Below are 16,255 nucleotides of genomic sequence, written 5' to 3'. Positions count from 1 at the left end.
CCCGCAGACTCGATGTCTGCCAGGGGCCCGCGATCATGTCACAGAGCGGCAGAACCGGGAGATGCCTATGTAAACAAAGCATTTCCCTGTTCTTCCTAGCAACATGACAGAGATCTACTGCTCCCTGTCATCGGGAGCAGTGATCTCTTTCATGTTCTAGTGCAGGGGTGTCCAATCTTTTTCCAAAAAGGGCCAGATTTTATGAAGTGAACATGCTTGAGGGCCGACCATTTTGCCTGTCATTCTTTCAACTATTAAAATTCGGTCTATATGTGTTTGTTCGAGCACCAATACTGCCCAACGAGAATTCTCTTGCATTTGTGGCTGTGTGTGAGTAAAGAGATGAGCTCAGGCGTATTATTTGGATATACCGTATTTATTGGCGTATAACACGCACCTTCACTTTAAGAGGGAAGTTTCAGGAAAAAAAACTAAAATTTTAAATAAAGAACTGTGAAGCAGACCCCCAATTGCCATGAATGCAGCACCCACCATTGCCAGGAATGCACTCACCATTGCCAGGAATGCAACACCCACCATTGCCAGGAATGCAGCCCCACCATTGCCAGGAATGCACTCACAATTGCCAGGAATGCAGCACCCATCATTGCCAGGAATGCACTCACCATTGCCAGGAATGCAGCACCCACCATTGCCAGGAATGCACTCACCATTGCCAGGAATGCAGCACCCACCATTGCCAGGAATGCACTCACCATTGCCAGGAATGCAGCACCCACCATTGCCAGGAATGCAGCCCCACCATTGCCAGGAATTCACTCACCATTGCCAGGAATGCAGCACCCACCATTGCCGGGAATTCACTCACCATTGCTAGGAATGCAGCACCCACCATTGCCAGGAATTCCCTCACCATTGCCAGGAATGCAGCACCCACCATTGCCAGGAATGCAGCCCCACCATTGCCAGGAATTCACTCACCATTGCCAGGAATGCACTCACCATTAACATCAGTTCAGTCTTGGAGGGCACATAGAGGGGACAGGACGAGTGCCAAAGATATCCTACAGGAGAATCTCCTGTTTACACAGCGGCCTCATTAAGAGAAAGTCCCGCCTCCTTTGATGGACAGAACAGTTGTCCAATGGTAGCGCCGAAGACGGGACTTCCTATTACAGAGGCTGCCGTGTAAACAGGAAATACTACTCCTGTGTGCACGGCACTCGTCCCGCCTCCTCCTTCCGAGGCAGCCAGCCTATATATCTTTTGTGGCCCCGGCGCTGGGAAATCGTCGGGGGCCACAAAAGATATACATGTTTAGATAACCAGGCGAGCCGTTCAAAACCAGATCGCGGGCCGGACTTTGGACATACCTGTTCTAGTGAGAAAATCCCCCCAACAGTTCGAATCACTCCCTAGGATACACTTAACCCCTTGATCGCCCCCTAGTGTTTAACCCCTTCCCTGCCAGTGCCATTTACACAGTAATCAGTGCATTTTTATAGCACTGATCACTGTATAAATGACAATGGCCCCAAAATAGTGTCAAAAGTGTCCAGTGTGTCCGCCATAATGTCGCAGACACGATAAAAAAAACGCAGATTGCTGCCATTACTAATTAAAACAAATAATAAAAAAGCCATAAATCTATCCCTTATTTTGTAGACGCTATAACTTTTGCGCAAACCAATAGCTTATTGCGATTTTTTTACCAAAAATATGTAGAAAAATACATATCGGCCTAAACTGAGAAAGAAATGAGTTTTTTTTATATATTTTTTGGGGATAATTATTATAGCAAAATGTAAAAAATATTGTTTTTTTTTTTCAAAATTGTCACTCTTATTTTGTTTATAGCACAAAAAATATTAGAATAATAATTAATATTAAAATAATACAAAATGTTCTAATCAATTAAAACAAATGCAGTCACCACACATACTGGCAAACTGCAATTATGTTTTTTGTGTTTAACTATAATTTAATGTTATAATTTATATAATGTCATTTTTTTCACAAATCGCTCCCTCTGTGTTACAGCACGTGGAGGAGGAATGTGAATAGGAGGAGTTCCAATGAAGTTAAGTTCCCTGTAGTTGCTCAGCTTGTTCTCAGAACAGGTCGGAGTCCAGAGAAGAAAAAGGAATTACGGTAATCATGTGGGTACCATCGCTCATAGTGCTATGGGCAGTGGCCTTTGTTGGTAGCGCTAATGATCACTGTCCAGGTAAGTCTTCTATATACAATGCAGGACTGATTGCCTCATCTTATAACTAGCTACCCTGTTTCCCCGAAAATAAGACCTGTCGGTGATGGCTGCAATATAAGCCCTACCCCCCAAATAAGCCCTAGTTAAAGTCCTTGTAGGTCTTATTTTCAGGCTAGGGCTGATTTTCGGGGAAACAGGGTAGGGCATATTTGGGGGGTAGGGCTTATATTGCAGCCATCACTGACAATCACGCTAGGTCTTATTTTCGGGGAAACAGGGTACATACTGTTTAACCAATACATAAGGTATTGGTTAAACTGGTCAGAGTGATATAGATGCTGTCATTGGTGACCTGCCTGGGAATCATGCTAATGGCCAGGCTGTCACACTCAGTATATTCGTTTTCAGCTTGGATTAGCTTTGGTTGGGTTTTGTGTGGGAGTCCCTACATCAGAAAACTTAGCACACAAATTTATAATCACATATCTTATTACACCAGTAAAATTAACAACTCTAGCCAAGTGTTTCTCCAATGTTTCCTGGGGTGCCACAAGCACGGGACCCAGTTTACCCTGGTTAAGAGATGGAGTAGAGGACTATGTGATCTGGGGAGTTGAGGTGGTAGTGGGACTCTGATGTGATGGGTAGCTCTCATGTATAAGAGAGACTCCAATGTGATGGAGGACCTCTGACTGTGGTGATGGGGGGTCCTCTGATCTTTAGGGAGAATTTTAATGTGATGGGGGGACTCTGACTTGTAAGAGGACCTCTAACATGATGATTTCATGTGATGTAGTGGAACACTGATGTATAGGGGGTTCTGTCGTAAAGGGGACCCCTGATGTGAAGGAGGGCTTCTGATGTAAAGTGAATTTCATCAAGGTGGTTGTGTGCATCATCCCAGGCTCAAGTTTCCCATTGTGAAGTAACATTTATGTTTTTTACAATTTAGACTGGAGTGCCTCAAGATTTTGCATACTTTTAAAAGGACACTGCTCTAGGCAAAACATTTTTTATTTTTTTTTGGATGGAGTGGGGAAACCTTATGCCCTGTACACACGATTGTACATTCCGACAACAAAATCCATCTGATTTTTTTCCGACGGATGTTGGCTCAAACTTGTCTTGCATACACACGGTCGAAACAAAGTTGTCGGAAATTCCGAACGTCAAGAACGCGGTGACGTACAACACGTACGACAGCACTAGAAAGTGGAAGTTCAATACCAAGTGCGCCACCCTTTGGCCTCCTTCCGCTAATCTTGTGTTAGTAGAATTTTGGTGACAGACGATTTGCGCTTTTCAGCCTCCTACTTTCCCGATCGTTACTGCTCTTCGGTTTGTGCTGGCCTTTCTGTTTTTCAGTGCTTTCTGTTAGTTCGTTTTGACCAGCCGACTGTTTTGAAGCCATGAGGACCCTCACCCCGGACCAGAGGGTTTATAACTACCGTCTGGCCAGAGCCAGAAGAGTGGTGGAGAACATTTTCGGGATAATGGCCAGCTGGTTCCACCTATTCCTTACGCCAATCAACATGGCGGAATATAAACCTAACCATATAATTCTTGCATGCTGCATTCTACACAACTATTTAAGGAGAAATTCTATGAACTATGTGGCCTCAGTTGGGCCTGAGGCCGGACTTCAAGAAGAAACCCTGACAGCGCTTAAAGCTGGCCGTCCTGGCTTGCTCCCCCAAAGCGCCCCCGAAGTAAGACAGAAGTATGTCAAGTACATTGCGGGTAGGGGGGCCATTGATATGCCAGAAACTGTTTAAGAAACATTTTATCATCAATTTTTCTAATTAAACTGAAAGAAAATTTCCTTTGATTTACTGCCTGGGTTTCTTTTAGCTGTCTCCTAGGTTCTCCAATGGGCTTTTATTTGTGGCCATTTTCTTCATTAGTGCAAATGTAATTTATTTGATACATGAGGTGACAATCTCTTCTTCAGCGAACTATTATTATGTTGTGGGTCTGCTACACACACCTTGTTTTTGTTGTTAATGTATGTAATGCATTACTGACAAAAATATTCATCATTTTCAGCACCATGAATAAATTTTGTGGAGTCATTAAAATGGCCTGATTGTGGCAAATTATAAAGCGCCGTGGGAGTTATTTACTAAAGGCAAATCCACTTTGCACTCCAACACTTAAAAGTGCACATGAAACTGCACTGAAACTGCACTTGTAGTGCAAAGTGGATTTGCCTTTAGTAAAGAACCCCCACTGTGCTGTAAAAACCAACTTACTACAAAAACTGCTATTGAGTATTGAAAGCTACACATTGTTGAGTAGAAAACATTTTACTCCGTGCACATTCACATGTGCGTTAGAAAATGTATTTTGAACAAACCAACATCTTTGGTGTATATATAAATATTTTTTTCACATTTTAAAGATGCTTTTTTTGGGGGGTTAAACAGGCATGTTTCAAAGCATAACATATACAACTCAGGAACTTACAAAGTTCAACTTTGATAAAGTGAAGGCAATATCAGACATTAGTATGTCCAAACTGTGTTGATATTGCCTCCATCAGATGGGGTGATGTCACCCCTGTAAAAGCCAAATTTTGAAAATGCACACAAATTGGGAGTCAAAATGGGGATTTCCCTCCTGATCCCATGCCTATTATCAACATGTGCTATCTCCCATCATGGGGGATCAATGGACGTGTTTTGGGGGTGCAACCCCTTCCTCTCACCTAATTGAGTTACGAGGAAGGGGTTGCACCCCCAAAACGCGTACATTGATATCCCGTGAGGGCAGATAGCACATGTTGGAATAAAAGGAATGAGAAACGGCGCAAAATAATATAAACAGTATTAAAAATAGAGTGATGCTGCACCAAAAAATTAGTGAACCTAATATATAGCAAAAATATTAAAAAATTGGGCGCAAAACCTTTTATACATATAAATGTCATCTAAACCTACATAGGTGTGACAAAATAATCAGCACATACACCATAAAATACAAAACCAGTCCAATATAGAAAAAAATTTGTGACATAAATATGATGAATGAGTGTATATCTTTTGTGTAGGTTAAATCTCCAACACAATAAAGTGCAATATGCTAGTTCCTTGTGAGAAAAATGCTTCATCCGAAGTCATCCGGTGCCCAGGGCGAAGATGAAAAACTGCGCCCCCCCCCCACCCTTGAAAAGCTACAGCGCCTACAGACGATAGGATCTTTACTAATGCATCAGTGACAGTGCATTAACCCCTTCCTGCTGCATATTACCAATACCATTGCTAATTAAGCAAACTCCCCTCAGAGACTGCAGACATGATACAAGAGATCAATGCAGTCTCACCAGTGCCCATCAAATGCAGCCTACCGCTGTGCCCATCAATGCCGCCTCACTATGCCCATAATTGCAGCCTCAATGTGCCCATAATCGCAGCCACTGTGACCATAATCGCAGCCTCTGTGCCCATAATCGCAGCCTCTCTGTGCCCATAGTTTCAGCCTCTCTCTTTGTGCCCATAATCGCAGCCTCTCTGTGCCCATAGTTTCAGCCTCTCTCTTTGTGCCCATAATTGCAGCCTCTCTGTGCCCATAATCGCAGCCTCTCTGTGCCCATAATTGCAGCCTCTCTGTGACCATAATCGCAGCCTCTGTGACCATAATCGCAGCCTGTGTGACCATAATCGCAGCCTCTCTCTCTGTGACCATAATCGCAGCATCTCTCTCTGTGACCATAATTGCAGCCTTTGTGACCATAATCACAGCCTGTGTGACCATAATCGCAGCCTCTCTCTCTGTGACCATAATCGCAGCCTCTGTGCCCATAATTGCAGCCTCTCTCTCTGTGACCATAATTGCAGCCTCTGTGCCCATAATTGCAGCCTCTGTGCCCATAATTGCAGCATCTCTGTGACCATAATCACAGCCTGTGTGACTATAATCGCAGCCTCTCTCTCTCTGACCATAATCGCAGCCTCTGTGACCATAATCGCAGCCTCTGTGCCCATAATTGCAGCCTCTCTCTCTGTGACCATAATCGCAGCCTCTGTGACCATAATCGCAGCCTGTGTGACCATAATCGCAGCCTCTCTCTCTGTGACCATAATCGCAGCCTCTCTCTCTGTGACCATAATCGCAGCCTTTGTGACCATAATCACAGTCTGTGTGACCATAATCGCAGCCTCTCTCTCTGTGACCATAATCGCAGCCTCTGTGACCATAATCGCAGCCTCTGTGACCATAATTGCAGCCTCTCTCTCTGTGACCATAATTGCAACCTCTGTGCCCATAACTAATAAACTACATACTAATGCATCAGTGACAGTGCATTAACCCCCTTCCTGCTGCATATTACCAATACCATTGCTAATTAAGCAAACTCCCCTCAGAGACTGCAGACATGATACAAGAGATCAATGCAGTCTCACCAGTGCCCATCAAATGCAGCCTACCGCTGTGCCCATCAATGCCGCCTCACTATGCCCATAATTGCAGCCTCAATGTGCCCATAATCACAGCCACTGTGACCATAATTGCAGCCTCTGTGTCCATAATCGCAGCCTCTCTGTGACCATAATCGCAGCCTGTGTGACCATAATCACAGCCTCTCTCTCTGTGACCATAATCGCAGCATCTCTCTCTGTGACCATAATTGCAGCCTTTGTGACCATAATCACAGCCTGTGTGACCATAATCACAGCTTCTCAATCTGTGACCATAATCGCAGCCTCTGTGCCCATAATTGCAGCCTCTCTCTCTGTGACCATAATTGCAGCCTCTGTGCCCATAATTGCAGCCTCTGTGCCCATAATTGCAGCCTCTCTGTGACCATAATCACAGCCTGTGTGACCATAATCGCAGCCTCTCTCTCTCTGACCATAATCGCAGCCTCTGTGACCATAATCGCAGCCTCTGTGCCCATAATTGCAGCCTCTCTCTCTGTGACCATAATCGCAGCCTCTGTGACCATAATCGCAGCCTGTATGACCATAATCGCAGCCTCTCTCTCTGTGACCATAATCGCAGCCTCTCTCTCTGTGACCATAATCGCAGCCTTTGTGACCATAATCACAGCCTGTGTGACCATAATCGCAGCCTCTCTCTCTGTGACCATAATCGCAACCTCTGTGCCCATAATCGCGGCCTCTGTGCCCATGATTGCAGCCTCTCTGTGACCATAATCACAGCCTGTGTGACCATAATCGCAGCCTCTCTCTCTGTCACCATAATCGCAGCCTGTGTGACCATAATCGCAGCCTGTGTGACCATAATCGCAGCCTTTCTCTCTGTGACCATATTTTCAGCCTCACTTTGCCTATGAATGCAGACTCACCATAGCCTGCCCTGGATGCATCACACAGCCGACATCTCCTGCAGCACTGTGTGTCACACAGCTGGGTCTGTGTGTGTGTTCGGCGGCATAACAAGGTCCCGCCCCCCTAGACTGGCTTGTTTGATAGGCGGAACACTGGTTCAGTCTGCTACCACATGAGCCAGTCTAGGGGGGCGGGTCCTTTTTATGGCGCCGCCGAACACACACACAGACCCAGCTGTGTGATACACAGCACTCCCGGCGCTGTGTGTCAAACAAGAGGAGGAGGTGGGAGGGGAGCGCTGCAGCCACAGATCAAAGCGGTCTGTAGCGTGGCTTCTGCTGCGCCCCCCTGCTCCAGTAAATGGTCCCGCCCAGGGCATCCGCCCCTTCTGCCCACCCCTTGTACCGGCCCTGCCGGTCCGTCACTAGATTGTGAAACAGGGAAGCGCGGCATGCGTCTCAGCTAAGGGTGGAAGAGATAGCTCCTGTGTCAAGCATCTACAGCCTCGTTTTCAATGAATTTCGTGCATTCCAGGCGCACGTCTTCAGGAAAATGCATTACCATCCACCATCTATGATTGTATGAGGTTTGATCGATATTGGAGATGCTCGATGGAAGTGGTGCAGTGCAGAAGTTGGAGCAATTGCACAAAAAACGGGACTCAAAACATTTATCAAAAATTATGGTGCACTTATATGCACCAAACCATATTTACATAGGAAGGGCTATTGCACACTTGGGCAATCTTTCGCGCCTACCATTAGCAAGCACAGCCAATGTAATCGTGAACATTTTTGTCTGAATACTGTGAATAACTTTACTACAGTTTCCCATCTTCTATTACCAGGCTAAAAAGTATGTATATAATCTTGTTTAACCACTTGTCGACCGCCTAACGCAGATATACTGCGGCAGAATGGCACGGGCAGGCAAAATCACGTACCTGGTACGTGATTTGCCTCCCGCGGGCGGGGGGGCGTATCGCGCTCCCCCAGTGCCCAAGGTGGTCGGCATCGTTAGGGGAGCGATCCGTGCTGAGGGGGAGGCCACTCATTCATGGCCACCCCCTCGCGATCGCTCCCAACGAATGAAAATCTTCCTCTGCTGCTGTAATGTAAACAGCGGCAGAGAAAGTGATGTCATCTCTCCTCGTGTCGGTCTTTTCGTTCCGGCACTGAGGAGAGAAGACATCCAAGTAAGTGCACCAACACTACACATTACAGTAGAACACTTTAGGCACACATTTCACCCCCCAGTCACCCCCGATCACCCCCCCTGCACCCCCTGTCACAGTGACACCAATAGCAGTTTTTTTTTTCTGATTATTGCATTGGTGTCATTTGTGACAGTTATAAGTGTTAGGGCAGTTAGTGGTAGGCCCCTTTAGGTCTAGGGTACCCCCCCTAACCCCCCCCTAATAAAGTTTTAACCCCTTGATCACCCCCGTCGCCAGTGTCACTAAGCGATCATTTTTCTGATCGCTGTATTAGTGTCACAGGTGACGCTAGTTAGGGAGATAAGTATTTAGGTTCGCCATCAGCGTTTTATAGCGTCAGGGACCCCCATATACTACCTAATAAAAGGGTTTAACCCCCTGATTGCCCCTTATTTAACCCTTTCACCAATGATCACCGAATAACTGTGGTGACGCTGGTTAGTTAGTTTATTTTTTATAGTGTCAGGGAACCCGCCGTTCATTACCTTATAAAGGTTTAACCCCCTGATCACCTGGCAGGTGATATCAGTTAGGTTTTAGGGTCAGATAAGGTCTGCGTCACCCCAGGCAGCGTCAGGTTAGTGCCAGTACCGCTAACACCCACGCACCCAGCCCAACCCCCCCTCCCCGCTTTTCCATTTGCATATTGATATACCTTCATATACGATTCTAACTCCCCCACCAGCTCTTTTCATCTAATTAACAGGGTATATGTATTGTGTGTATCCCCTAAATATGGTCATATGACATAGTGGACTGTCTGTAATATAAATGTACGAATCCATGTCTAGATGTTTGGATCGATGTAAAAACAGACAGTACAACAACAAAAAGCTCTCTGCATGATGACCTATACTGTACCACACTTCCCATGTATATCTCCATCTTTTAAACTTGTCCGTTTAATATAACACGGAAGGAACTCTCTGCAATTATGACTGGTTAAGATTTCTATACAAGCAAGGCGGCAGACAAACAAAGAAGGATGATCTGGACAATACACAGACGAAAAGATACTCCTTCATTTTAATTTATTAGGTGGGCGTGCATGAGGAAGGGACGTGAATAAGAAGGAGCCCCTGCACGTCAACCATACGTCCAGATGAAGCTACGCACATTTGTCCTGTGAAACGCGTCGACGTCACTGCGCCCGGACGTCACGCCCGCTGTCATCCCCCGTGGGGGCTAGCCGGCTCACACATCGAGGGAGCATCCCGCTCCAAAGTCTGGAGCAGCCGTATGTAGGACGATAGGTGTACCTGCGTGTATGGTCACAGCCATAAAATAGTGGCATACCAGCAATATACCGCGAATCACGGATAACTACCCAGGTCAGGACACGGAAGTGTACATGGTGACAGGGAGGTTTGTTCACAACATTGGAGCCACCGCCATCCGGAAGCACCTCAGCAGTTTAGAACGGGACCCGGAAGTGGTAATGTACTTGGCTATATTCCATGTTCCTTTACCTATACCTGTCACCAACTGACTTTATCATAGCATTTCCTGCATAGAGTCTACCCGCACTGGGGACTGTACACGCTGCAACCTATTACTCCGGAACCTGGGAACAGTGATCCCATAGCTGTACCACATGACCAACACCTATTTCCTAACCAGGACACATTGAAGTCTGACCACAGACCTCATACCAGCATCCTACCCTACGGCCGATTACCTCCCTCCAGGTTCCCCTCCCCCCCCCCCCCCTCCACTTCCCTTTGCCCTCCCTTCACCACCCCATACCCCCCCATTCATGAGCCGTCCTCCCCCCGGGGGTATTGATGCCTGCACCACAAACCGTATTCAGCAATTGCTGCACAATTTCCCCAGGTGGTTTGTGTAGACATCAATAGCCAAGACGTCCGGACGCATTTGTCTTGTTTCTGTCTACCTATACATGTTTTATGTTTCCCTAGTCTGTGTTTGTTTTGTATTTGATCAAAATAGTCTTTTGATCAATTATATAAGGGCAGTATCATCATACTTTTTGTGATCATGCTTGTGCACATATCTCCATGTATATCCATTTTGTACCAATAAATATAGATTTTATATTGACTACATACTGAGTGTGCCTTCCCCTGAGCCCCGCTTTTCTTTTTTGGTCCCCCTCTGTTTGGGACAACCTGTTGCATTGTTTATGGGGGTTGGAAGGCAACCATAGAGTCACAGTACTGAAGTGTTTTACATGATCAAACAAGCCTCACTACACTCCATTTTGTTTTACCCTTAGTGCTATAGTATCTGAACGGATCAATATCTGATCTGATCAGATCTATACTAGCGTCCCCAGCAGTTTAGGGTTCCCAAAAACGCAGTGTTAGCGGGATCAGCCCAGATACCTGCTAGCACCTGTGTTTTGCCCCTCCGCCCGGCCCAGCCCATCCAAGTGCAGTATCGATCGATCACTGTCACTTACAAAACACTAAACACATAACTGCAGCGTTCGCAGAGTCAAGCCTGATCCCTGCGATCGCTAACAGTTTTCATGGGAGCGTTTTGATACAGTTGCTAACAGTCAGGAGCTTTTTTACCTGTGAGTCTCACTAGTGTACCACTAAATTTAGAGCCCAAAATGGCAAATCGAAGGTACAGTAGTGAAGAGGCCTACACGTTTCTGAGCATGACAGATAGTGAAGAGGAAGTCACTCATCTGTCAGATTCAGGCTCAGAATACGGTCCTGTAGACGACAGCGACTCCACGACAGATAGCTCTGACAATGGAGTTGTGGTCCCTGCCAAGGTCAGGCGTACCAGACCCCAATCTTCTATTGCTGTCGTTGAGGTGCAAGAACCACAGGGTTCTCGTATGGAGCAGAGCAGTACTAGTGCCGCTTTTCCTTCTGGTAAACTGGCAAGCACCAGCGGCCTAGTACACCCCGGTCGTAGTCAAACCAGCACTGCAGTAACACTTGGTGACGTGGTGAGTCTCATAAGTGCAGTTCAAGCTGGTGAGGTGGCAAGCACAAGTAGTGTCCCGCTGCCACTAAGAAGAAGACATACACATACCCATCGTGCCCATAGTGCTCTTCTTGCTGCATTTGCCAATCCTAATAGGGAACCCACCACCTCTGCAGCACCGGTACTTCCCCCATTTACCGGCCAACCAAATGCAGTCGGCTACATGAGAGGCATTTTCTTTATGTCCTCCCGAGTACCCCTACCCAACGAACCCCCCAAAAAAGATGTTGTGTCTGCAGCAAGCGCGGATATAGGTGTGACACCCTCTATTATTGTCCCTCCTGTCCTGACAATCCTGGTCTTTGCATTGGGGAATGTTTTGAACGCTACCATTCACTAGTTGAGTAGTAGCATAGGGTACAGCATTGCACAGACTAGGCGCACTTTCACAGGGCCTCCCAAGATGCCATCGCATTTTGAGAGACCCGAACCTGGAACCGGTTACAGTTATAAAAGTTACAGTTACAAAAAAAAGTATAAAAAAAAAGTAAAAAAATAAATAAAAATACATAGAATAAAAAAACAAACATAGTTGTTGTTTTATTGTTCTCTCCCTCTCTCTATTCTCTCTCTATTATTCTACTCTTTTTTACTGTATTATATTCTGCAATGTTTTGTTTACTGTGTTTTATTGTTAACCATTTTTTGTTTTCAGGTACGCCATTCAGCTGCAGTGTGGATTTATTTATCTTGACAGCAACAGCGTTTGCTCCCACGATACATAAAGCCGTGACTCCAGCACTGTTGGAGGTGATTTCACCACCACAGTTAAAAAAAAGAGCATATATGCCGAAGCATGGGGACAGCAGAGGGCGGAGGAGCGATTTGCTCCTAACTTTTCGGGCGGATGCCCCCATGCTTCGGCATATATAAATGGTGCATGTATGCCCATCATTAGAAGTGGGTGGATGAAGGGAGGTATTCTAATGGTGGGCATACCCACCAATCAATCTTTTTTTTTCGTTCAGCCCACAGGCTGCATAAAAAAAAGATTACAATATATGCCCAACAAGGACCAGCAACGTACTGGTATGTTGCAGGACTTTGAGTGGTTATACCAGAATGATGCCTGCAGGTCTAGGTATCATCTTGGTATCATTCTTTTCAGCCAGCAGTCAGCTTTCATGTAAAAGCAATCCTAGCAGCTAATTAGCCTCTAGACTGCTATTACAAGCAGTGGGAGGAAATGTCCCCCCTCCCCCCCACCGTCTTCCATGGTTTTCTCTGGCTCTCCTGTCCCAACAGGGAACCTGAGAATGCAGCCGGTGATTCAGCCAGCTGACCATAGAGCTGATCAGAGACCAGAGTGGCTCCAAACATCTCTATGGCCTAAGAAACCGGAAGCTACGAGCATTTCATGACTTAGATTTCGCCGGATGTAAACAGCGCCATTGGGAAGGCATTTTATCACACCGATCTTGGTGTGGTCAGATGCTTTGAGGGCAGAGGACAGATCTAGGGTCTAATAGACCCCAATTTTTTTCAAAAAAGAGTACCTGTCACTACCTATTGCTATCATAGGGGATATTTACATTCCCTGAGATAACAATAAAAATGATTTAAAAAAAAGAAAATGAAAAGAACAGTTTAAAAATAAGATAAAAAAGCAAAAAAAAATAAAGAAAATAAAAAAAAGCACCCCTGTCCCCCCTGCTCTCGCGCTAACTTACCTGTTGAAATTTCCCGGCCATACCCCGGTTTGGACGACCGTTGATTTTTAGACCTGCTGGCCCTCTTTTGTCCTGCCCGGCGCAGGTAGGACTCCCATCAATACATTGGTGGGGGGCCTTCTTTTTGGCGGCCGTTTTTGGATGGTGTCTGATGGGCAGCATTGCGGCCCGGTGATGTCTGTCCACTTGGCCGTCTTCCTGCATCGGTGGACCGTCGCTGCAGGACTTTCTTCACAGACCCCGGCCTGTGGGGGGCGCCCTGCAGCTTCGGTCCAGGGTCCTGTTTCCCAGACATCTTTGGCATTGCCACTGTTTGAAGGATATGTGCATGGATGTGTGAGTTATTTGATCTTTTTAGCTTCACTTTATTCTTGTGTTCTTGTTTAGGCTTTCTACTCTATCAAGTAACTTGCCTGGTTGCTACGATGCCTTTCATCCCTATTAGACAGCTGGGTTTACTGATTGGTTCCTGCCTGTGTATCCAGGGGCGGTGCCCATGGAACTTTGGTATCCGCCCCGGTGTTATGATGATGGACGCCGTAGAGAGCGGCAGTACTTTATGGCCGCTCCCACGGCACGTGACTCCTCACTTGTTTCTCCCTCGCCCCCAGACAATGACGCACAGACGCGATGACGCCACTCTTGAGCGGCGCCGCGTTGGACGTCACCTCCTGGTGCCCTTTTAAACCTTAAATGACCAGGAGTGAGTGTCAGTATAGTTGATGGCGGCGAAGTAAGCGGACGGACGATCGGCTTGCTCTGTGGGCTCTACTTGTCAGATAGCTCTTATTGCGCTGTAAGTACAGATTCTCAAACCTCCCCCTCCTTTTCTGCTGCTCAGTGTGATGACTGTAGCAATCTACCTAGTTACTTACATTGTAAATTGCCTATTATTTATGGGCCTTTCTTGTATTTTCCCTTATTTGCAGAGTCCTTTTATGTGACTGGATACTACTTAAGCAATATATTTAGGAGCACTGTACCATATTTTTTGCCCCAGTTCGGATTGTCCTTTTCTTCTTATCCATCGGTACACATTCTCCCCCTGGCTTTCTACTTTGGTAAGGTAGGACACCTATGACCCACTTTAGTTTTTAATGAAAATCATGTGCTTATTGAAACTGGCATTTCACTGGAACCAGACCACAGAATCTTACATGTACAAATTTTTCTTTGATACAGCTTTGATCTACATTGGTGGTACTGTCCGTCTCGGTGCGCACTGCCCTCTTTTGTGTTTGGGTGGACCAGTGTGGATAAAGTGGGGCCAGCTACACTCCCCCTTTTTCTCTCCTGGATTCTGGGGTGTTGTTGTTTGATATGGTCGTCGCCGCGGTCTTGGCGGTGAGATTCCAACTATGCTGGGTTTGGGTATGTTTCCCCTCTATGGAACTATTATGCCACATGCTGTTATGATATAGAGCTATTATGTATTGTATTTGATTATACTGCTTTCTGGTGACATATATAGGCCTCAGAAACAGTCCAAGATGTGGGATGAATGATCTCCAGAACCCCACAACTCCAATGAACTTCTGTACCTCCTCTTTGGTAGTAGGGGGTGACAGAGCCTGGATAGTTTGCACAACTGTCTCTGGAATTTTCCTCTGCACCCTAGTGCACATCATTCCCAGGAATTTCACTTCTGTGGCAGGTCCTTGGACTTTGTCTCTGTTGATAGCCCACCCTCTGTTCTCCAAGTGCTCTAGCAGCAGGTGCAGTGCTTCAGTTACATCTTCTTTTGTCCCAGAGATCATGATGCCAATAATGTAGTGAAACACAGCGACTTTCAAATGCAGGGTACTTAAATCTCGGGCAATCAGTCCATGACAAATCGTTGGAGAATGAACATAGACTTCAAGAAGCACTGTGAAAGTGTACTGGCGGCCGTCCCACACCATAGCAAACTGGTCTTGATGCTCTGGGTCTATCAAAATCGAAAAGAAAGCATTAGCCAGGTCTATCACAGCATGATATTCTCCTGCATCTTTAGCAATTTTTTCAATAATTGAGATCATATCTAGTACAGCTCACTTCAACGGAGGTGCCACTTTGTTTAGACCTCTGTAATTCACAGTCATTCTATATGTCCTATCAGGTTTTTGAGATGAGATGAGAAAGGACTTACAGCAGGTCTAAGGATCCCTACTCGCTACTCTCAACAGTTCTTGAATAGTCTCCCCAATTTCTTTGTGGCCTCCAGGAAGTCTGTACTGCTTGAGACAGACTGGCTTCTCTGGTGGAGGAATGTAGACAGGGGTCCATTTCGCTTGACCTCTGACCACAGCCTTCACCGCCCTTACCAGATACGCTTTATCCGGATACCCGAATGTGAATGTACCTCTTTCAGTCTGAATTGACTGACCTTGAAGTACATCCATCCAAAGAATATTTTCGGGTAACTCTGATACCAAAACATTTGTCATAAATCCTGATCCATTGCCAATAGCCAATTTCACCCATATCCTAACTGCTGGTGTAGTTTGCCCTCCCAAACCTTCTACATAAATCAATTCTCCTTTGTGATGGGAAGGATTGCCTTGCAAAAGTGTAACTTCAGCTCCGCTATCAACTAAAGCCATGACATTTGTAGGACTTAAGCCCAGTCAGCTGGGTGCCTATTACCCCAATTCTACCCTTAAATTTCACCTTATAAATGACACAACCCCATTTACCCCAGTTACCCCATCATAACTTGAAAAACCTGAATTCAACCTCCCATCCTTCCATGGATGGGTACAAATAACTCCCATCAAATGAATGGGTACCATAAATAACTCCCATCCCATGGATGGGTACAACATGTTCCAGACATGTAACCATTGTCGCTCAAATTCCAGCGACACAAACACAGCCAATGCTAAACCACCAACCCATCACCCCAAGTGTATCAAATAGGGCGGGAGGGTGGGAATCTCTTCCTCCACTGTTCTGTGACTGATGT

General features: G+C 45.9%; 1 protein-coding gene across 1 annotated transcript in view; it reads left to right on the top strand.

The window, feature by feature from the left end:
- The first annotated feature begins 2,045 nt into the window (after positions 1–2,045).
- The window catches only part of LOC141108528 (ficolin-1-like), a 143,235-nt gene continuing 129,025 nt past the window's right edge, over positions 2,046–16,255 (top strand). Inside the window, exon 1 of the mRNA XM_073600210.1 lies at positions 2,046–2,188. Coding sequence (XP_073456311.1) covers positions 2,119–2,188 — 70 coding nt within the window. The 5' untranslated portion in view covers positions 2,046–2,118. The remainder of the gene's footprint in view (positions 2,189–16,255) is intronic.

The sequence above is a fragment of the Aquarana catesbeiana genome, linkage group LG09, assembly GCF_042186555.1.
Source record: "Aquarana catesbeiana isolate 2022-GZ linkage group LG09, ASM4218655v1, whole genome shotgun sequence".
In the NCBI taxonomy this organism is placed as follows: Eukaryota; Metazoa; Chordata; class Amphibia; order Anura; family Ranidae; genus Aquarana; species Aquarana catesbeiana.
Note: the sequence above shows the minus strand (reverse complement) of the source record. Positions and strands in the feature narration are given on the sequence as shown.